Source organism: Suricata suricatta, chromosome 5 (assembly GCF_006229205.1).
Source record: "Suricata suricatta isolate VVHF042 chromosome 5, meerkat_22Aug2017_6uvM2_HiC, whole genome shotgun sequence".
NCBI lineage: Eukaryota > Metazoa > Chordata > Mammalia > Carnivora > Herpestidae > Suricata > Suricata suricatta.
Window position 1 is genome coordinate 69522931 of NC_043704.1, and position 23634 is coordinate 69546564.

The 23634-nt window shown below is 43.1% G+C and overlaps 1 protein-coding gene across 1 annotated transcript in view; it reads left to right on the plus strand.

Annotated features, from left to right (window-relative positions):
- Positions 1–23634, plus strand: part of KALRN (kalirin RhoGEF kinase) — a 609954-nt gene that overhangs the window by 384632 nt on the left and 201688 nt on the right. The window contains exons 17-22 of the mRNA XM_029938721.1: positions 4440–4658; positions 7552–7701; positions 10743–10857; positions 14351–14466; positions 14938–15060; positions 23312–23494. Coding sequence (XP_029794581.1) covers positions 4440–4658; positions 7552–7701; positions 10743–10857; positions 14351–14466; positions 14938–15060; positions 23312–23494 — 906 coding nt within the window. The remainder of the gene's footprint in view (positions 1–4439; positions 4659–7551; positions 7702–10742; positions 10858–14350; positions 14467–14937; positions 15061–23311; positions 23495–23634) is intronic.

The following is a 23634-nucleotide window of genomic DNA, read 5'->3' on the forward strand; positions in this document are numbered from 1 at the left end:
AGCAGAGCAGATAGGATTTCTGGAAGATCATGGGAATGCAGGGTAAGCAGGGTCTGTAGCATAGATAAAATAGTGAACTTCAAATATGCTCCTTCTCCAGGGAGCCTGTGCTTCTCTCTAAACGTGTTGGTTTAGACCATGTTCTGCATCAAGGGGAAAATATGCCAAGGAAGATTTAAGCAAGTTGAAAGGGGATCTAACTAGCCTGGTTTGGCTTGGCCCATTTTGATGGTATTACTTACTGAGACCTTTCCAAGTGATGGCTGATAGAGAACATAATTTGACTTCTTAGACCCTGAGAAAGAATCCTATGTTCCAGAAGGGAAAATAAAATAGCTATGGGTAGGATGATCATATAATTTATTGTTAAAACTGAGACACTTCTGAGAGGGAAGAAGAGAATTATTAGTAATCAGGCTAGTAAAAATAGCCATATACTAAAACTATCATGGACAGACTAGAATGTCTGCTTACCCTAGCTTAGGTGGCTTTATGGGTTTTAAGGTTTTGGTCTCCCTGAAGACCAGAATTTTTAACGGAAGTATCCTGGGTTTCAGGAAAACAGAACAGTAAAGAACGAGCCAGCACACAACACCCAAAGCATAGATTTATCAACAAATTCAAATGTTTGTTAGTATGCAAAATGTTATGGCTGATGGGACTTCAAAAACTGTGAATATCATACAGATAAACTCAATTTTTAAATCTATTTTATTTGAAATCCTCTTATGGATTTTAAGCATAAGAATTATGGCAGAAAAAGTAGTTAAAACTAGATAATAAATTCAATTGATTTGGTTCCATTTTCTTCCATGTACTCCGATGTAAACATCAGATGTTTACATCCCTGGTAATCCATGTCTTAAAGATATAATATTCAATAGTATTACATAATAGAGAGTAGAAATGCATGCAAAATAATGACTCAGGCTTATCAAAGCAAGATTATGTCATATGCATAAGGGTTTGTCATTTTGGAAATTAAAGGGGATGGAGTTCCAAGGACTATCAGAGGATAATGAGTTTCATAATAAGAAAGAGGATTTATTACATAGCCTAAATTATAGGACAATTAGAGTTATTCCTTGACTCTCAGAGAAAAAGACACAATGATGGGGTTTTGATGACAATTATATGCTGATTTCATATATTGAGAAGCCACTTAATTATCATAATCACTAATGTTCATTTGGTGAACCCTTCCTCTGAATGAAGCACTGTAGATACCATTCTAATTGCTAGAGTTAAAAACAGTGTGGTCTGATATGGTGGGAATGAACTTGGGAATAGTCAAACCTGAATCTTATTACTGGTTTTATCACTTCCTTGGCTGTACATTTTTGGTCAAGTCACTCAACCAGCCTGAGCCTGATTTTTTTTTAATTTGTGAAGTAGGAATAATATCTACCTTGTAGTAGTGTCATAAGAACCAGAACAAATATGTGTAAGCACAGTGCTTGGTACAACGTATACCCTTGGATAAATAACAGTTATTAAAGTGATTTTTAACACAGTCCTTGCCATGAGAGATTCATAGGCTAAGTAAGGAGAATCAGCCAAATATTAGATGAGTGATATAGAAATTCAGAAGAGAGTAGTTTTCAGTGAGTCCAGCTGTCCAAAAAGATTTTTTATTCAACTTAAAAAAAATTAATTCCAATAGAGTTAACACACAGTGTTATGTTAGTTTCAGATGTACAATATAGCGATTCAACAGTTCCAAACACTACCCAGTGTTCACAATAATAAGTGTACCCTTAATCCCCATTACCTATTTTACCCATTCCTCCTCCTAACTCCCCTGTGATTAGGATCCTTCTGTTCCACCATCTTCCCCAGAAGTCTCCCCAAAACATGTTTTAAGTTTACTTATTTATTTTGAGAGTGAGAGAGAGCAAGAGTGGGGGAGAAGCAGAGACGGGGGGAGAGAGAGAGAATCCCAAACAGGTTCTGCACTCTCAGCACAGAGCTAGCCGTGTAGGGCTCAAATTCACATATCATGGCCTGAGCTGTAATCAAGAGTTGGTTGCTCAACTGACTGAGCCACCCAGGCACCCCCCACCCCAAAAAGCATTTTTTTAAAGGAGACCAGACTTGAGCTGAGTCTCAAGGACTACTGGACCATAAATGGTAGAGAGTGAGGAATGTTCATTAAAAGGTAGGAAGAATGAAGATAGCGAAAATAAAAAGTGCATAGTGTGTTTTCAGAGGGTTTTTGTAAGGAGGTAGTAGATGATACTGTTACAGACTACATTGGGAGGAGACTTTAATGACATCTTTCAAAGTTTGGACTTAACTTTATAGCCGTGAGGGAACCAATGAAGGCTTTTGAGTTGACAGGAGGGAATGATATTATAGCATCAAATTAGAGTTACAGAGCTAAAAGAACATTAGAAGTCACTTCATCCAAGCACTTATATACAGGGAATCAAATTTATCTGTGTGAAATGTGAAATGGAAAGCAAGAAGACTAGTTCTGGGACCACTACAGCAGTCTAGGCATGACGTGGGCTGGACTGGGACTCAGGGTGAGGAACCAGTCAAGGAAGATGTCACTATTGGAACTCCAGGCGACAACAAGGAGAGTAGATGGTAGACTGCTGTGGGAAGACACTGTCAGAGGGATGAGTTCTGTTTTAGATGTGGAGCTTGAGAAGATGTCTAGGAGGAAGGTGGTGGCTCTGGGAGGACAGTCAAGCCATTTACATTCACTGGCGAGAATTCCTCCTCTCTCCAGGAAGACCATTCACTTCTTTTACTAAGAATGCATCTTTGTAAGTGTCTAACATGGGGCAGGCAGCTAGATCAATGACCTGGAGTGAGAAGTGTGGCAGGCAGATCATGCTCACACCCAAAGACAATTAAAGTTGAGGGTCAGATGTAGGGTGAGAGATGGATACTAGGAATCATCTACAAAGAGGAAATAATAGTAGCCATGGGAATAAATAAGAGCTCTGCAGAAGTGAACAAAAACCAAGAATGAACTTTGGGGTACCCCTCTATTGAGGAGACAGGAAAAATAAAATGGTGCCAATAAGTAAAACAGAGAAAGAAATCAGGGATTTGTAAAGGATCATTTCTGTCTCTTAGTTTATTCTTTCTAGCTGTATTCAGCATTTAGGAACTCAAATTCTGATATGGACATCACAATTTAGGGCTGACTTAGTGGCAAAGCAAGGAGTCTAGATTGCTAGAGGCTGTCATGCTAAACAGCTCACACTGAGTACAGATTTCAAAACAGGGAAGGGAAGCCAGGAGATAGTTGATAGACTAGGGAAAATAAACAGGACTACGCAGACTACAGTCTGGGATGGGGGTGAAGAGGGAGTGGTGGTGTAGAGGAGAAAAGGAGAGAGATCATGCTCACACAGGGAGTGCTAAATGGATCAGCTCTTGGGAAGTGTCCCTGCCTGGCTGCCCAAGAAGAAGGGCAGAACTAGTTCTAGAGTAAGTTACTGGGCTGCTAGCTGTCTCTTTTCCCCAGAAGTTGAGCTATACTTTCTTAAATATGGCAGAAACCAAATTACCACTACACCATTGAGTTGAAATGATCCCAGCGGTTGAGGTTGAATAATATTAGCTCTTTGAAGTCCTGTTTCATCCATATCTGTACTTTATTTTAATAAATTTTAATCCCTTTTGGCTCTCTTTCTGACACCCTGTCCTCCAGCCTGGTTTCCCCACCTGATACAGTTAATGTGAACTCAGAGAATGCAAACCACATGTAGGCTGAATAAGAAAATAAACCTTCCACAATATATATATTGTCCTAAATGTGAACATAAGTAATGTAATAATGTAGGGATTATATGTTGAGCTAAATTATCTACTATACGGCTCTGTTCCCTTGGTGAGGTAGGGAAAGTGAGATACTACTCTTAGGCTTTATGAACCTGCCAAATTTATTCCTTCTCCTGGCATCCTTTTCAACCAATTATTAATGTTTAAAATAATTGCAGTGTTGGCTGAACTTTGTATTACATGGAGATTTTTTTTCTTATATGCTATGTTTATTTGATCTGTAAAATGGGACTATGGCAGTAACCTCCTTTGAAAAGTCACTATAGTAAACAATTTTATGATTAGATTTGAAAAGAAAAATTGGCTCATGAATGGACCAATCAGGGAGCAGATTTAAACACAGCTGCTGTTTTTCTACCACAGAAACTGCTGATATGTCTTTACAACCAGTGATACAAGTAGGAGAATGGGGGCAGGAGCCAGAGTCCTGAGCAGTCAGTTAATGAAAATGCATGATGTTCTTTTTGAAAATATGCTTTAAAAACAATGATGTGTTAATCGTCATGACAAAATGTTTGAATCCACCATTTAAAGCTCTTTAACTTTTCTGCATCTTTCCACTCACGCCTCACTCCACCCCCTCCTGTACCACGCCTGGGTCGTTCCCACGGACCTCTCTCTCCTCCCCTTGTGCCCAGTCCCTCTTTCATGCCACTTCCTTGCAGAAGACGCACCAGAGCGCCCTGCAGGTACAGCAGAAAGCTGAGGCTCTGCTCCAGGCCGGCCACTATGATGCCGACGCCATCCGGGAATGTGCCGAGAAGGTGGCCCTCCACTGGCAGCAGCTCATGCTGAAGATGGAAGACCGGCTCAAACTAGTCAATGCCTCCGTGGCATTTTATAAAACTTCTGAACAGGTGAGGGAGGGGCTGGGGGCTTTGAGGGACTGATGTTGATGGAGGGTTTTCTTTTTCCCCTCGTACTGCAAATCTGCAGTATCTCCCTTAACAAGAAGCTAGTCTTCTCAGTACTAACCTCTGAAAATAGAATGATGATATGGAAATACTACAATTAGCTTCCTTATAATATTTTTAGAGAAGTGAACCATGTGACTTGCTTCTTATAAATTTCTCAAACTCATCAGACGTAGGTGAAGGAGAAATTAGGTGTATACTGAATACTAGATTTGAGGGGTGTATGGGTCAGCTATGGCCACGATAAGGCTGTATAACAAACTACCCCTCAACTCAGTGGCGTAAAACAATAAGCATTTTGTTTGCAAGTATTCGAGTTCAGCTTATCTTGGCTGAGCTTGTAGATTTGGTCTAGGTCTGCTCTCACGTCTTTTATCCTCCTTGACCAACAGATATTTGAGGCACATTTATGGTGAAAAGCTGGAGTGGAAGAGCACAAAATATACTGTGCAGTTGCATCTAAAATCTCTGCTTGTGTTACGTGTCCTAACATCCTTTTTGCCCAAACAAGACTCAGGGCCAAGCCAACATCAGTGAGGCAGGGAAGTATATGCCTCCTATGAAGGTCAAGAAAGTAGAGTGACAGTAACCTACTCTGCCACAGTCAGGCACTATGCCTGAAAAACAGGCAGCACTTTTACTCCTGGGGCTCTCAGTCTGATGGAGGAAACAGCTCTCTGTCACTGGTGGACCACGAGTCTAACTGGTAGGATGGTGCAGCCATGGGAGAGAAGGCAGGAGATACATACAGCAAAACTTTCAAGATGCAAACCTTTTACTGTCCCGTCTGATTTTAAGTCTTACTCTAAAGCTACAATGATCAAGGCAGAATGACATTGGTGTAAGAATAGACACAATGAAACAGAATAGAGATACCAGAAGTAGACCCACAAATATATAGTCAGTTGATTTTTGACACAACAATTCAAAAGCAAAGGAAAGTCTTTTCAACAAATGATGCTGGACAACCGAATATAGGTTTCCCCTGCTATCTGTATGTAGAGCGTTCCTATAAAAACTTTTGTAAGCTGAAGTTAGATGTAAAGCAAAGAAGCAATGACCATTAATTTATATGGAAAAAATTTTTGAACATTCCCAGACCCAAATAGTAACTTCTTGTAGACCTTTCTGAAACCTAGGACACATCTTGCTAACGGATGCACAGAATAAGTCAGGATGAAGCACAGATGCTCACACAGTTCGGAGCTGTGGCAGCTGGATGCTGAGAGGCTGAGTATAGTTCTTGGGAGAGGAGGTTGGGGGGCCATCTTCACTGTTCGGGGTACATGCTGCCTCTGTGACAGCTTCCCGCAGAACAAGTGCTCTTTCTTCATGAAACCAAAACCCACCTCATGTTTCTTTCAGTTTGCAAAAACAGGTACTAACTAACATAGGTCTTTCATAAACGTGGAGTGGCAGTGTGAGCTTGTGACAAACAGAAAATAGCTGTATCCAGATTTTTTTTAATGAGCTTTAATCCCGATCTAGTATCATACATCACTTTTAGTTATTAATGGCTCAAGATGCTGTAGGGGACAAAGCTGTATATTAAGGAGTCTGGAAATTTGACCCTGAACTGACCTTGCCAAAGGCCACCTTACCTCTCTGGACTTCTGTTTTTTTGACCTGTTAAAGGATTTATGCTTGCTAAACTTTTCATTTCCTCTAGCTCCCAAATTGGTTTTTAGTTCAGTATTATCATGGGCCAGGCCTTAAGTGCTCTTAAGGTTTTTGTGTGTCTGTAATCCATTTTCTCTCAAGACATGGGCCTTCCTACACATGTTCACACATCTCATGAGGAGAGGCATGTGCTGGAGAAGGCAGAATTCAGGGACAGGCCTCTCGTGACATGGGGAGCATGTTGGCCACGAGGGTGATCTGACTGCAACGTATTTCAGCTCAGTTCGTCACTCACTTAACATCCTGTCCAGTACCACACTCCTCATCCAAGGGGACGGCCTTCTCAGGTGACGGAGACCTGGGATATGTTGTAGCTCTTCTCCCTGCTGCCGTAGCCAGCCTTTCAAAGCCTAGTAAAAGAAAGTATAGGAATATGAGTTTCTCTTTCCTGCACTCTTCCCTAGGTCCCCTTCTGTCACACCCAACCTGACTTCCATCCAAGTCCCATTTGAAACACTCTTGCTTTTAGAGCATAGCCTCTTAACACTTTGAAAACCACTATCTTTTAAGTTAACCCGAATTTGTTATCTTCTGAAAGAAGTGCACATTTTCTAATAGAAGGCTTGAAGTTGTCATTACTTTATGATAGTAGCTCAAGACATTTTTGCTGGGATGCGTTTGCCAAGGAGAGGGAAAGAAAACATTCACTTAGGACCCCTAAATCCTGCAACACAGGCCCACTTCCTCCTTTATTTCTGTGTGGGGCTACTTCCTATAGGGCAAGGACAGATGGTTAGGCAACCCTAGTATCTTCTCTAAACTTCATTTTCCTGCTCCGCCACATTCACAGAACCCTCATGAGGTTCCAGCAGTAAAATATACAAAAAACACGTTGAGCCCCCCCGACACACACACACCAAAATACTAGTCTGTCTTCCTTTCTTACTCTGTACACTCTCCCTGAGTGATGTCATGAACCCCATAGCTTCAGCCCTTGGCCAACAACTGTCAGAAGATGGTTCCAAGTCTCTGAAGCTCCACTTGGGAGACGTCCTGGACATCTCTTAGATGTCCCAGGAGGCACTGCATGTTCTACATCTACAAACTGAACTTGAAACAAAACATGTCACCTGTGCAGGGTTCTGTCAGCTGAAGGTGCTCAGAAAATCCTTCCTGACCGATCAGTCAATGGACCCTTTCCTCCTTGGTTCATTAGGTCTGCAGTGTCCTGGAAAGTTTAGAGCAAGAATACCGGAGAGATGAGGACTGGTGTGGCGGACGAGACAAACCAGGACCCGCAGCAGAGATGGACCACGTCATCCCACTCATCAGTAAACACTTGGAACAAAAGGAGGCCTTTCTCAAGGTGAGAGCACATTGTCATCCATGGTCTGGGACATTAGCCTTGCTCTTTCATCTCCATTCTGCTCTGTCACACACACAGGCATCATCATAAGGGCTTTCCATCCCCCTGTTTTTCCTCACTTCTTATCTCAACAGAGGTATTTGTAGAGAAGATAAAAGAAGATACTGGCTGGTTAGTTTGAACGGTTGAAAAGTTACACTTCAAATATTATTTATTTCTCTCAGCACTTTCTAGACGCCTAGGCAGTTATTATATACCATTACTATTGGTGCCATGTTCGAATATCATGACATCCTGTTGATGTTGTTAATTGAGAAAAATATACAAATGATGCTTGGTTTGTAAAAATATTCTTAATTGAAATATATAAGCCTAGGGGCACCTGGTCGGCTCAGTCAGTAGAGCACGTGACTCTCAATTTTGGGTCATCAGTTTGAGCCTCCATGTTGGGTGTAGAGATTACTTTAAAAAATATTTTTAAAAAGAAAGAAATATATAAGCACAGTTTTAAATCAGTATTAAAATAAATATTTTATAAATGAATGCAAATTTTAGGGCAAGAATTAAATAAATTTAGACACCTTATTTATGAATCTAACAATTATCAGTAACCAATGGGTATAGCACCACTTATTTATCCTGTTGCGTGAAGAGAGAAATACCTCATTTTGTGTTTTGTTTTTAATAGAGCCCTGGTTTCTCAGGGAGGAAGCCCAGTCCTGCTCTGAGCAGGCTTTCAGCCGGTGTGGAAGGTCCTAGTAAGCCTCTTTCTTCTAGCCTTTGATCTTCTCTCTGCCAGAGTCGTCTGTGTCAAAACTTATCTAAAGGCTCTGTTTACTCTCAAATTTCTTGCTTTCATGTTCTGCTTCCTTTCAGGTTTCTGAAAGTACAAAGAGAATTTTTATACTCTGACGTGTTGCTACTGCTTTTCTATAATTCTGTAATTAACTGACTTTCTTTTATTAGGGATTTTCTCTACTTGACCACCTCTTTGAGTTTTACTTTTTTTCCTCTCTCTCTCCTTTTAAGATGGCTTCTCCCTGCACTCCTCCTAACTATCAGGCACCTGCACCTGCATTCAATCAGCACCCTCAGTAATCAGCTCTTACTGTTAAGATTAAATAAAAAGTGTTCTATACTGGGCTTAAGAGATTTTAAAAGTCTTTTCTACTATAAAACAAAGTTTAAAACAATAATTTAAGTGGAGCGTATCAAAGAATTTTAAAAGAGGTATAAAGATATTACTTCATAAAATTACAGATTTCTTTCAAAGAAAAAAGAAAATATTTTCCATATGTGCCTAAAATCATAGGTGAGAAATTCCCTATTGCTGTGGGAATTAAATGCCCAATAGACAGACACTGAGTTCTCCATTTATATGTATTAGTTGATCTATGTTGGATACTTTAGCTTCGGACCACCGTCCAGCATTTAAATTAATGGACTTCATGGTGGATAGACTCACCAATAGTCTTTTGCCAGAGCTTCCAGAAACCATTGCTATTGCAAAATTAAAAATAATTTTTTACAATATAATTTATAGAATCAGTTGCTAAATGTATAAAGGTGTCAAAATTTGACAGTTGAAAACTGTAGATTAAAAATTAGTGGACTATTGGGATATCTGGGTGGCTTAGTCAGTTAACTATCCTACTCTTGGTTTTGCCTCAGGTCATTATCTCACAGTTTGTGAGTTTGAGCCCCATATCGGACTCTGTGCTAACAGCACAGAGTCTGCCTGTGGTTCTCTCTCTCCCTCTCCCTCTGCCCCTCCCCTGCTCTCTCCCTCTCTGTCTGTCTCTCTCTCTCAAAATAAATAAACTTGAAAAAAAATTTTTAATTAGTGGACTATCATGTAGCATAGTCCCCTTATCCATGGGGGATATGTTCCAAAACCCCCAGTGGATTCCTGAACCTACTATGCATTTCCCTATGTGTATACACCTATGATAACATTTAATTTATAGATTAGGCACAGTAAGAGTTGAACAACAATAACTGATAATAAATAGAACATTAATAACAATTTGCAGTAATAAAAGTTATGAGTGTGGTCTTTCAGAATATCTCACTGGACTGTACTCACCCTTCTTGTGATGGTGTGAAATGGTAAAATGCCTAGAGACGAGATGAAGTGAGGTGGATGACGTCAGCACTATGATGTGGCAGTAGGCTACTATGACCTTCTGACAATCCATCAGAAGGAGGACCACCTGCTTCTGGCCCGCAGTTGACTGGGGGTAACTGACATTGTAGAGATGGACTCTGTGGATAAGGGGATGCTGCTGTATTACTTTTGCAGCAGAAAAAAAAAAAAACAAAACCCTGTTCTTTAAAGAAGTTCAGAAATACTTTGGCCTTGAGAGAAGCTAGGAATAATCTCTCAGCAGTCCTAGATTCTAGCCCTGATCTGCCTCATGATTCCTGCCTGTTCTAGGCCTGGATCTCCTCTACAGGGACAAGGAGAATGTGACCTGTCCTCTCTGCCATGCACAGCTAATGCAAATTGTCAAGAGGGTGGTGTAATGGCTCTTAGTCCCATGTGTAGATCCATATTTCCCAGGAATAGGATATTAGTGTCCCTGAGATGGGTGTGGATTTTATGAACTAAGTTTTTTTAATGTGAATAGTTTCCATTTGGATATGGAATATATGATTAATAGGTTAGTTTACCAAATTTGCTTTCTCAAGTCTAAATTAGACTAATGTTAAAGTGACTTACCCCTGTGGTCATATAAGGGGCATTCTAGTAGCAGAAGAAAACCAGCCTGAGACAGTAACCATGACATTAGTAATACTGAATCAACATACAGGGAGTTAAGGGATGGCTGATTTCTGATTTTGAGCTGGGATGGAAAGGGGAGAGGCCCAGGGAGTGACTCTTTCCTCCACAAAAGTTTGGATTGGAGTGTCTGTGAGCCATAAGTGGCCTCCAGGGCCCTGCTTCCCCAGAGCTCCAGAAACCTTACCACCGACACCCCTCTTCCAGTGTCCTAGACCACCTGCACCCTCTGGGGTCCTCACACCTTTGTCTCTCTCAGGCTTGTACCCTGGCACGGCGGAATGCTGAAGTGTTTCTCAAGTACATCCACAGGAACAACGTCAGCATGCCTAGTGCCGCCAGCCACACGCGGGGACCTGAGCAGCAAGTGAAAGGTCAGTGTGGGTGCTTCAGCCGCGAGCTGTCGGCAGCACTGACCGCCGGCTGTGTATCTGGTCTGTATGTGATCTCAGATTTTCTGATTCTTCTCCTTAGATAAGAAAAAGATTGAGGTGGGATGGCATGGGCAGTGGTGATTCCTGGGTAAGTTTCAAACATGCATTGGGATTTGGAATGGAAAAATGAATACATAATTTCCCGGCACATTTTCATTAATCTTGATCTAGAACACCACTTAACAGAATTTTATGAAGTAAAAGAAACGGCCTATATCTATGCTGTGTGTATAGTAGCCACTAGTCACATGGGCTACTGAGCACTTGAAATGTAGCTAATGCAACTGAGGAACTAAATTTGTTCCTTCTATTGAATATTAACTAACTTATATGTGAATAGCCAGATATGGGTAACATATATTGAAGAGCACAAGACTAGAGTATCTTACAGCCCAGAAACAAGACACAGTTTGAGAAGCATAAAACCAAGTTCTAATCCTGGCTTTATGACTTAGTGTGTAAGCTTTTACAATTTTAATTTCTTATTTTATTTATTTTATATTTCATTTCACTTCACTTAATTTCATTTCCTTTCATTTCATTTTTGGCAAGAGAGCACGAGTGAGCTAGTAGCAGAGAGAAAGAGAGAGAATCCCAAAGCAGGGCTCACCTGATGCAAGGCTTGAACTCACCAACCGTGAGATCATGACCTGAGCTGAAGTCAGGTGTTAACCAACTGAGTGACCCCGAATCCCCATTTTCATATTTTAAAATGGAGGGTGTCTGGAACTCTTGCTCCTTAAAATGTGGTCCCCAGACCAGCAGCTTTGGTGTCACCTAGGAACGTGTGAGAAGCACTGAATCCCAGGCCCTGCCTGGACCTACTGGGTGAGAAACTGCGTTTTGGCAAGAGCTCTTACTCCCCAACCCAAGCAGATGCTTTGTGTGCACATAAAATTTAGATAAGTACTGGTCTAGATAATCTTTAATATCTCTCTGAATTCTATAAAATCTACAGTTATAGAAACAAACAGTAATCTTTAATAATTGCTTATCAGTTACCACATTCAGCTTAAATGAGTACTGTTGGTATCACTGATGCTGGGCCACGCAGGAATTAGCCTCTGAGTGGGTGAAGAATTTAACAAGTGTCATCCTGACATCCTGACACAGCAGAGGACTGCAAGTCTGGAGATGGAGACTAGGGCGGGAGCAGAAACTGACATGGAGTGAGGGGTGGGGACAGGCTGAGGGCTGAGGAGTGGGTGGCGCTAATCTGCCATAGGAAGGGCCTCCCTCCCTGGTCAGAGAGCTCAAGAGATGGGAAGATCAGAGACCACTGAGAAGAATTAAATTTAGGAATAAAATTTGCTGCAGAGAAGAAAGAAGCAGGGTTCCCTTTCCAGATGTGCTCCCTGTTTGAGGTCAGGGGACCTGGGGGTGGCTGGCACTATGTCACCCTGTCCTTCCCGCACATTACAATGCAGGCAGCAGTCTGGGTGAGGCCAACCGCCTGCAGAGAGAGCACGTGCCCCCCACCCCCCCTCACTGTTCCAGGAGTGGCAGGCACCCAGAACGAGCAGGATATGCTGGGCAGGTTGTTGTGTCCACAGGAAAGCTTTCCAGAAGGGGGAGAAATGAAATCTGAAACTCTAGGGGTTTTGCCTGATCAGGGATGATTCTCTTAACCACCGCAGAAGATTCTGCAGTGAGCATAACAAGGATTAGGAGGCAAAAAGATGAAAATAAACACAGGTTCTTACTTGTCTTTGTCCAGTTGAAGCTTCCAACTAAGCAGGGACCTATAATTTCTCCTATACCTATTTCCTTTCCCCCTGCTGCCTGGACCCAAGGCCAGGAACACTTATTTTATGTTTTTGTTACGGGTGCAATTATTACGGCATAACAAGCAAAAATTCAGTGACATACAACTGTAAGCATGTATTGTTCAAGTGACTGCTTGTTGGCTGGGGTCTTGGCTGGGCTCAGCAACGCAGCTTTGTCTCTCGCTGCAAGTCTTGGCTGGCTTGGTGCCTTTGCTACAGGTTGGGCTCTTGCCTGTTCCACATGTATCAATTCTGGGAGCCCAGTTGAAGGAGAAATGGTTTCCCCGGAAGACTCATAGTGGTGATGGCAAGGTCATGTGCAGAAGCACACTAAGTTCCTGCTTGTAAAACACCTGTTAATGACACATTTGCCGTAACAGGTCACATGGCTGAGCCCTAGGGCAGGGCAATTTGTCTCTTTGGGGAGGAACTAAAAAGTTACATAATAAAGGCACACATACTGGGATTGGTGATTAATTGAGACCTATAAAGGTTCTCAGCCTAAAGGAAGAAAGACAGATTCTGTCCTTCCAAGAGGATGCACTACAAGTTCAAAGTACAAGCACTGTGATTTGGTTGTGCCCTTTCTTGTAAAGCACAGTAGTCTGTGCTTCTCAGCCCCTCTAATCCGGGGGACCAGGTGGCTAAGGACTGAGACTCCGAGGCCAACATTCCTATCTGAATGACCCTGGACAAGCCTTAGCCTCTCTGTACCTCCCTTACTTCATCTGTAAATGAAGGTAATATGGTGTGTGCATCACAAAGTATCATGAGGATATGTGCTTGCTACCTCGCAAGTGCTTAATAAATATTATTTTTTCATATCATCATTATTGTATATTTTATCAGTATCTAACAGAGTTGCCAGGAAGCAGGACACAGACATAATACAAACTAAATGTGAGTGCTTCAAGCATAGAGGACATTATTAAAACACATAGGAAACATAGGCATGTGGCCAGCTGCTGCTGGAATGACAGGAGGAGGGAGGGACATGGCATGGACAAACACCTGCCGTGACTTCTCGTGGTGCCTCATGCCTGGTGCATGTCCTCTCACTTGACATCATTAGAGGTAACATGAGAAAAGTGTTCACCTTTTCTTAGCGTGGAAATTTGGACCTAGAGATGTGATTCCAGCACAGCTTCCCTATGCCCATGATTTCAAGACTCTGCTGTGTGTGCACAGCTGCTTGTACGGGGCAGAGGGTGTGGCTCAGGACCCAGGTTATCTAGGCAGTTATACCGTTCCTCAAGCTGTTATTCCTCTTCCACCTTCTCCCAGCACTCGGGAGTGGTTGGGACTCTTATCAAGTCCCCTCACTGTCTGTAGGCTCCAAGGGCCAACTGAGCTAGTTATTTTAAGACCTGATACCTCCCAAGGTCTCTTACCATCAAGGACTGGCTTTGGTATGAAGAAAATCAGGGTCACTTTTAAGTGACCCTGGGGGCATCCTCTTCCTCCCTTAGCTGATGGAACTTCATCAATGGGCGCTCACCTCATGCCCCCTGATCTTGCTCCCCTATGGACCAAGCTTTTGTTTCCCCACATCTGGTGCCTGGATTAGTCCCATGGGGAGACTTGCAAGTCACAGTTATCTGGTCCTGGGGGTGTGCAGATTTGCTCAGAGCCCTCCCAGAGCAGCGCTCCTCTTCTCTGCCCCACAGCCATCTTGAGCGAGCTCTTACAGAGGGAGAATCGTGTCCTGCACTTCTGGACCTTGAAGAAGCGGCGGTTAGACCAGTGCCAGCAATATGTGGTGTTTGAGCGCAGTGCTAAGCAGGTATGTCCACAGCTTGCCCTGGCTTTGCCTCACTTCTGGGGACTGGGGTGGACACCCAGATGACCACGGCACGGGACAGTCCAGAGGTGGGTCACAGCAGCAGGCAGAATAGAGATGGGAGGTGGTGCCGAAGAGAGGAAGGAGAACAGACTGTCATTTAGCAGTCCTTCAGCCTCTACCCGCACTCTCCCAGGAGTTGGGAGAAGATGCTGGGGTCAGATTGCCTCTAAGAGCTCATGGACGATGCTGGGCCTGGCCTAGAAGACAAGGATGAGACACTCTCTTACTGGTAGGATGTTCCAAGTCTAACGGGAGAGGGCTCAGTCCTAAAACCAGCTTCCAAGCTGCACACTGATCAAATGGTGCCAGCATTTTCTGGGTCCGTCACACTGTCCCAAACACTGTAACAATGCATGTTTTCCAATTGACAGCTGACTTTTGGGGGACTGGGTGGGTTGTTTCCTCCCACAGGCACTGGACTGGATCCAAGAAACTGGTGAATATTACCTCTCAACACATACCTCCCCCGGAGAGACCACAGAGGAAACTCAGGAACTGCTGAAAGAGTATGGAGAGTTCAGGGTGCCTGCCAAGGTAGGAAGCAATCCGGAGCCCTCCTGATGTCTACCCAGCGCTCCCCAATCTGGCCAGTTTCACATTACGAAAGGGAGGACTGCCTCTGTGCACAGAAATGTTGACCACAGTGACAAGGAGCAGGGTGGGGCCCGAGTGCAGGTAGGACAATCTCCATTGAAATCTGAATACCCCAAGAATTGCATCTGCTGCTTGGAGTTTCTATATAAAGGAAGTCAGCTCCTGTACACAGTGCTCCCAAATCCTCATCTGCATGCTGTGGGTGTAGACTCTGCTGTATTCTTTCAGACCAAATAAGGCAGAGGGACATACTCATGTGAAAGGCACATTGCATGTGTGAACATCACCTATCCACACATTCTTGATGTTTGAATGATTTGGGAAGTCTACCCAGATAGGTCAATGACTATGGATGGTTTGACAAAGCAGGTGAATTTCTTATTTCCTGAACTAACTGCTTCCATCTGGCCTCAGACCCGCCAACGAGCCAGGCTGGGGTCTCTGGGGAGCAAAATGTGCACTGGTGCACGCAGCACACACCGTCACACCTCCATTCACACTGAGACAGGAAATGCTATTGTAGGAGGAAATCTGTTTTCACAGCCAGGATTTGATTTGAGGACCCTTGGGTTTGAATGAAAATCTCCTCTGTCTTGGTTCCCTCTTTGTAGCCTCACGCCGGGCTCCCTGCCATGGGGGAGCCTATCTTGGCACCACTTCCACACATGCCAGGTGCTCTTCCCAGGATGAGAGCCGCTTTTGTAGGGGTCACAGTGGGAGGAACATACTGGTGCCCATTCTCCCCAGAGATCCCCGCGCAGGCACATTTCCCCTAGTTTTCTGTCACAAAATTGGGCCCTTAGCCTCATTCTGGAACTGATAGTTTACAAGTGGTTATTCACTTTATGAATTCTACACTATGATAGTGGCAAGCGTGCCCCTGCAGTCCTGTGAGTTGCGGGGCCCTTTCATCCAATGTGAAAGCTGTCAGTTCCGATAAGAGACTCATTTCAGTACCAGGGAGAGCCAACAGCACTAGGAAGGTGATGAATGCACAGAACTCTTTTCAAATCCCAATGAAAATAGCTTTTGAATGACCTATATTTTGTGTCTATCTGCCTCTCTCCAAATAATGAACCACTAACAAGCAGAATGGTGTCAGATCCACTGGTGTTCCAACCCACATCAGATGGATGGCGGTAGATACCCAGAACTTCTTAGGATTGGAATCTGTTTATAACCTACGTAGAAATGTAGAGAATTGTCGAGTCAATTTAATGTCTTCTTCCTTCAAATCTTCTTCCTATCTTTCTCCTCTTTTCCATTCATATTTGTCGCCACCCTAACCAGGTTCCATGCTTTCAGCCTCTCCTTCTCACCTATCCCACTGATCATTGATGTTCATCTTTAAAACACTGGGCAGGTCATATTTCCACCCAGTCTAAGAACTTCAGTGACTCGTCATTGCCTTCAGGTTAACCATCTCCACAACAGCACCACCTCACCTCCCAGTTTTATCTTCATTAGTCTTTCATGCAAATTTTATGCTCCAGCTGAATGAATCCATTTTCTTACCTTCTGAGAGATGCATCACATGCTTTCTTGCCTCTGTACCTTTTCTGTACTATTTTTCTGCCTAGAATATGATTTTCTTCCTTCTAGTTTGTACTTTTTAAAAAGAACCCACCTTTCCACTGGAGTGCCTCCTCCTCTGTGATCCTGCAGACACCCCGGGATGTGATCGGGCCCACCCCTGCATTCCGGCCCCTGTTGTCTACATAACCCATGAGGGCCCCGCCATGAACCATCCTGCTCGCCAGTTATCTGTGTGAAGTGTCATCTCATGGCTGAGCCAGCACGGTCCCAAAGGATAAGAACCACACCTTGCTTACTTGCCTGACTGAATCATGCCTCAAAGGGAAGCTGCAAATATTTGTGAACACGGGGAGGAAAAAAAAGAAGTTTGGGTAGATCCATAGACTCCCTACCCCAAATCTATATTTAATATGATTCTATTACTTATCTCTCTCTGTTCTCTCTCCCTCCTAACTTAACTCTGTGTGTAACAGGGTTTAATTTTCCCATCTATCATGTTCTAAGTCTCAAGACTATTATTAGGATATCTAGAGGGTAACAAACCCAGTTGAAGAGCATCCGATAAAAGGCAACAGCTTTCTGTTCCTCTCCAGTCGCACTTCACAGAGGCAAACCTCCTTTAACTAGCTATCTTTGGTTTTAATCTTTATAACCAGTAAAGTGAATTTGAAATGGAAACCAAATTGACCTCAAGCCACAAGAGAGAAAATAAGGTGGCCCTCACAACTAAACAGGGCAATAAAACATATTAAGTATATTGAATTATTCTACTTTGCTCCAAAGCAACAAATCAAGTAAAAGAAACACTGAATATAAAAAGATATATTCCATATAGCACTCCATAAGTGAAAGAATAAAAATAAGATGAAGAGAATTCAGTGGAGGTAAGAGGATAAGAAAATTTTTCTTATTGTGGTAGGCTGTAGAAAATCCAGTTAGAAGAATACATGAGGTATTTTCCTGTTGTGGGTTTCCAAATTTATAAGGGGTCAAAGTACATGATGATAGGAAAGTTTAATCATTTTGGCAGCTGGAAGAAATCTATTTCTTCTAATAGCAAAAAAAAATATTTAGATTCTTTGGTTTTTCATTTTTTACAATTGAGTGGATTTTGTATATTCACAAGGTTGTGCAACCATTGCCACTATCTAGTTCCAGAACATTTTAATTACCCTCAAAACAAACCCCATACCCATTAGCAGTAACTCCCCATGCCTTCCTCTCCTCAGCCCCTGGAACCACTATTTGATTTTCTTTCTTTATGAATTTGCCTATCCTGGAAATTTCATATAAACAGAATCATAGAATCCTGTAATATGTGGCCTTTAGTGTCTGGCTTTTTTCTTGCATAATGGTTTCAGGGTTCATTCATGTTGTGGCACGTATCAGTACTTCATTCCTGTGTATGACCAAATAATACTCCATTACACAGATATGCCACATTGGGTTTATCCATTCATCCGTTGATGGACATTTGGGTTGTTTTCTGTTTTGGGGCTACTAAGGATATTGAGTATTTGTACACAAGCCTTTGTGGAAACATCTCTTTTCAGTTCTCCTAGGTACATACCTAGGAGTGGAATGGCTGAGGCCTATGGTGACACTGTTTACTTTTTGAGGAGCTGCCCAACTGTTTCCCAAAGTGGCTGTGCCATTTTACATTCCCACTGGTGGTGTCTAAGCGTTGCAAATTTGCCACCTCCCCTCCAAACATCCATCTTCTTAATATAGCCATCCTGGAGGGCAGGGGGGATTTGATTTACATCTCCCACTGAATACTGATGTTGAGAAAACACTTCTTTAAACTGGGAATTTTGTCTCTGAAAGTTAAAGAAGTTATGAGATAAGTTGGGCTTAATTCTTCTTCACAAAAGAGAATTAAATGATAACAAAAGAGCCTGACGCCTTCGCTGAGCTAAATTAGCTAATTCAGGAATTAAGGCCATGTGGAAAGGGGACACTGGCTTGTCGACAGGTGCTTCACACTGAGAAAAGTAGGATCTGAACAGTTCAGATAAAAGACGGGCCTGATTCTGTTTCTGAGACTCATAAGAGGAGATAGTTTACATGCAGTAGTCGTTTTTGAAAGTTTTAGTTTTTCACATGTAGCGACAAACTTTCCCCTATGGAATGAATATGAAGATAGATCCCAGGCAAACTGTTTACCCACACAGGGAGCTCAATAAATTCAAAATTCAAAATACACAGAATGTGTAAATAAGTGCAAGGTATATTAACAATGAAAGGCAAATGGAAGACTATAATGAGGTTATAGGAATAATATCAAGAAGGCTAAATCTTAATAACTTATGAAATGTGTGAAAGACACCAAAAGGGCTTTTGAAAATCTATATTTATAAGAGGGCTCACCGATTAGGGAAAGATGGCATAATATTAACTAATCAAAGAAAGGAAACAAGAAAAAGGGGGGAAAAAGAAGAAAAATAGAACTCCTTTATTTCTACCTCAGACTTTTGTAGCATTATATAGTATTCAAAATAGAAAGAACAAAACATATATTAGAAGACCCACAAAGCCCAGGATAAATGAGATGTCCATTCTAAATTTCCAGGCCCAAATGAATTACGTTCCCTAAAGGCTTCATGGCCCATACTCCTGACCCTACCATTCAAGAGCCTCTGCAATCTGACCCCCCCATTTTATCAGTCTATAGAAGTTACTCTATTTTGGTGGCAAGATTGGAGTTTCACGCTGGCTTGAGGTATGAAAGGGAAAAGACATTGTATGGCTGTATGCGGAAATGAAGATAGAAGCCATGGCCAGACCTCCCAGGAGTGCAAGAACATCTGAATGACTCAGCCGTATGGGAAGAACCAGAGATGTGGCATAACCTCACCTTGGACGTGAACACTGGGCTGTCAGCCTACACCAGGGGCCATCCCAGCAACCACACTGTCTCGTTACCCCATGGCAGGGGCATCAGGAATACATTATCATTGCTACTGTGATTCGGCTTTCTCTGTGCATGTCTGCTGTCCATGTTTTCAGTTATCCTCTGCAGCCACCTATCCAGTTCTCCATGCAGTCCCAATCCCTAGAAAAACAGCTGCAGCAGGGCACCGCACAACTCATTGGCTTCATATTGAGGGGCCACCCCAGCGAGACATGTTTTTACCTCTGATCTCATCAACTGTGGCCAAGCATGTGGTAGGTCACATGGTGCCACCGTAGTCACTCGTGTGTAAGAAATCACTTCAGACTATTCCAAGTAGGTGCTGTGGGCATGGTTGTAGTCCAGTGTATGGGTCAAAATTTTCATCTAATTCTCTCCATTATAAACCCTCAACTCTTCCTGGTCCAGCTTTACTTACCTCCAAGCACGGTATTTACTCACTAATTCATTTGTTCAACATTAATGGTATGCCTACTATTTTCTAGACACTGGAGATATAAATGAGTAAGATTTAACACTCATCTTAGAGAAGTGCATGGTCTAAGGAAGGAGACACATACATGACTTAGAGTGATACATGCTAAAGTCAAGGTACACATATAGATTGCTGCAGGGACACCATAAGCTGGTAGGGAAGAAAGGAGATGAAAGAGGGCCACTGGATGGAAAGCAGGGATGACTAGGAACCATGCCTCACAGCAGGAAAGGCATGTGAGGTGAGCATAACCGGTGTTTAGGGGCCATGGAGAGCCTGGAGGCCGTCACAAAGGTAGGTGAGACCACATGGGGAGGGGAGGCCCAGTCTACACGGCCCAATTTACTGTCCATTTGCTCCCCCAGGTCCATACCTGACCTCTTGGTCACAAGCCATTCTCCCTGTTGCATGTGAATCAGTTTCCAGGTTTCAGGATGCCATGTTCTGTGAGGGGGCCGCCTGTAGGGCTGTTGCCACCAGCTGGCCGTGAGAGTCCCATTCCATGCTCAAGTCTTCCCGAGAGAGCAGATAAATAAAAATAAATAAGTGCTTCCAAGAGTTTTACATAAAGATTTCTTGATTATAGCTGTAAAAAATTAATCTCTGTTTTAAATAAATAGCAAACCCTATAACAATTGTTTCCAGAAGGAAAAAAAAAAACCCTAAATGCAGTAAGATAGAAGTCCTTAGGATACCAGGGATCTTTCCTTAACCAATTCCCAGTACTATCGTTCTTTACCTTATCATGGCTAAGGAGATGCATCTCCTATCCTCATACCCACTTCCTCCTTTCACACCAAAGCTTTCTGGAACTCTTGTCTCCCAACCTGGGTGCCAGCTTGTTGTCCTGAGATAGGAGAGGCTCAGACATGTGACTTACTGAAGCGCTGAAGCACACATCTCTCTGGCACTGCTTGCCTTTCTGGCCAGAAGCAGTCCCTTTCTGGGATTTCTTGAGAGGGTTAGTCTCCTGTGGGAGGTCTGTAGATGAGCCTGGAAAAGTGAGGGAGGACGGCGGAATGTAGAAAGGCTCTTCTGTCTGTTCTGTTACTCCAGAAATATTTTGCCTCAGTTGTCTAGATTTTAGCATGATCTAACTTTTGGACCTGCTCTCCCCCAGTCCAAAAGATAATTTTACTTCTCTATGGCCTCTGTCCCGGGGCATTGGGATGCACGGTGGGGACCCAGGAGTTCCAGGTGCCTGACGAGGTGCTGGGGCTCATGTACGCGCAGACGGTGGTCTGGGTTGGGAGTTTTTTCTGCCCTTTACTACCTATGCTCAACACAGTCAAGTTTCTGCTACTTTTCTATTTCAAGAAGTTCACCCTTTTCTTCACCTGCTCTCCAGCCTCCTGCACCTTTCGGGCCTCCACAGTGAACTTCTTTTTCCCCTTGGTCCTTCTCCTGGGTCTGACCATCTCTGCTGTTCCCATGCTTTATAGCATCTTCTTAATCCCACCTTCTAAGGTATGTGGTCCATTCCGAGGTCAGCCGTCCATCTGGGCCAAGATCCCTGAGTCTATTTCCAGGCTCCCTTGGATCACCCAGAACTTTCTTTTTTTCTTGGGGACCCAGGCATTTGCTGTGCCTCTTCTGTTGATCTCCAGTCTCCTGATGGTGTATACCTTGGTCTTGGCTAACTCCTATGGACATCTTATCTCTGAGCTCAAACGCCAGATAGAGACAGAGGCACAGAATAAGGACTTCTTGGCACAGCGCGCTGTGGCTCTGAGTTCGGCCAATGGAGCTCTTTGACCTCCGCTAGCCTTACTCAGAACGATGTCCCACTTTCTGGCCCAGACCTGCCCACCCAGACCCTTTGCAAGTCTCTGGCATGCCATCTGTAAAATGGGAAAAGTGGAGAAAAACCTACTCCCTTGCAGCTTTGGGATTAGGGGATTACCAGGACCCTGAAGCTCCCCCACCATTAGAGTCCAGTGAATGTCTTTCTTCCATCAATAAAGACAGCCCAGTTTGGGAAAAAAAAAAAAAAGAATTTCAATATTCTTTATTTTTCCTTAAAATTAATCAAGCTTCCCTGATTTTGGAGTTTCAAAACCCAAACTTAGAATAAAAAATGAGCAAGTGTTTACTTCTTTGAACATCTCTTCTGTTTCCATATCTTACTGGCATAATCCTGCTTCCCCATGAGAACTTTTTTGCCCATGCCAGATCAGCTTTCTTTTCTCCTGTTTTAAAATTCCTGCAGTGTTAACTCTACATATTTCTCATGTCAACATTCTGTTACATAATGCCCCAAGTTATTTACCCACTCTGCGTGACAGTCTTATCCCCTCTAGAGACATAGACTTGTTTAAGGGCAATGAGTATCTTTTACTCTTCTTTTATTTACCCCCCCCCCAAGCCTGTCCCCACAGCACTCCATGCAGTGGTGTGGACAGAGTAGATGTTGAACAAACTCTTGCTAAAAATGGAATTAATCCAGTACACATAAGAACTCCACCTTACTTAGCCCTTTGGTAGATACTAGCTTCATTAACCCCATTCTCTCTCTCTCTCTCTCTCTCTCTCTCTCTCTCTCTCTCTCTCTCTCTCTCTCACACACACACACACACACGGTCCTGATAGTGAAAGGGACAGAAATTACTCTTAAATATATTGGATTTCTTTAGATCCTGGTATGTACTGACTTACCCGTTGACAAAGCCCACTTCAAGCCAATAAAATGAAGGTAGAGAACTAGGCACTGTGGTCCAGAGGCAAACTGGCTGTGTCAGTCACAGGTGGTATGAACTTGGACAAGCCCTAAGCCTCTCTAAGCCTCAGCTTTTTTCATCTGTTGTTTAAAGAGATGCACACCCCCTCCTTCCATTCACCTTTTAGAGGTGCTTTAAGACTCAAATGGATCTCAGAGTTGACTTTTCCCATTTTGTGAACTGATAAATATATTAATGTGTAAGATTCTCACAGTAGTCATGATGGGTGACGTGTGTTGCTTCCTGAGCTCTTAATGTGAGTAGTATATTCCAGGTGCTGTTCTGAGCATTCTACATTGTCATTTCGTGAAATGCTCACAACACCCTATGATGTAGGATTATTATGGTCCTTATTTTGCAGATAAAGGAACTGAGGCATGGAGGATTTAACTAATTTGTTCAAGATCTCCCAGCTAGTAAGTGACACCTGGGCAATAAACCCAGGCAGGCAGTGAGGTACCTGTGGCTGCTGTGAAGGAAAGGGGGATGGGAGTGAAGGACCATGAGAGTAAATGTAATCTAGTAATTTAAGACCATCTTTTGGGACAGCAAACAAAGGAGAAGGTGAAGCTTCTGATTCAACTGGCTGATAGCTTTGTGGAAAAAGGCCACATTCATGCCACAGAGATCAGGAAATGGGTGACCACAGTGGACAAGCACTACAGAGATTTCTCCTTGAGGATGGGAAAGTACCGATATTCCCTGGAGAAAGCCCTCGGTGTCAACACAGAGGTAGGTATGGGGCTGCTTAGCTGGGACATCCTCCCTTCTCATCTCTCTCCAGGCCACTGCTCTCATTCCCATGGAAGCAAGTGGGCTGTCCAGAGCAAGCTTGCTGAGCTGTTGACCCCTAGAACACTTGCCTTGTGTGG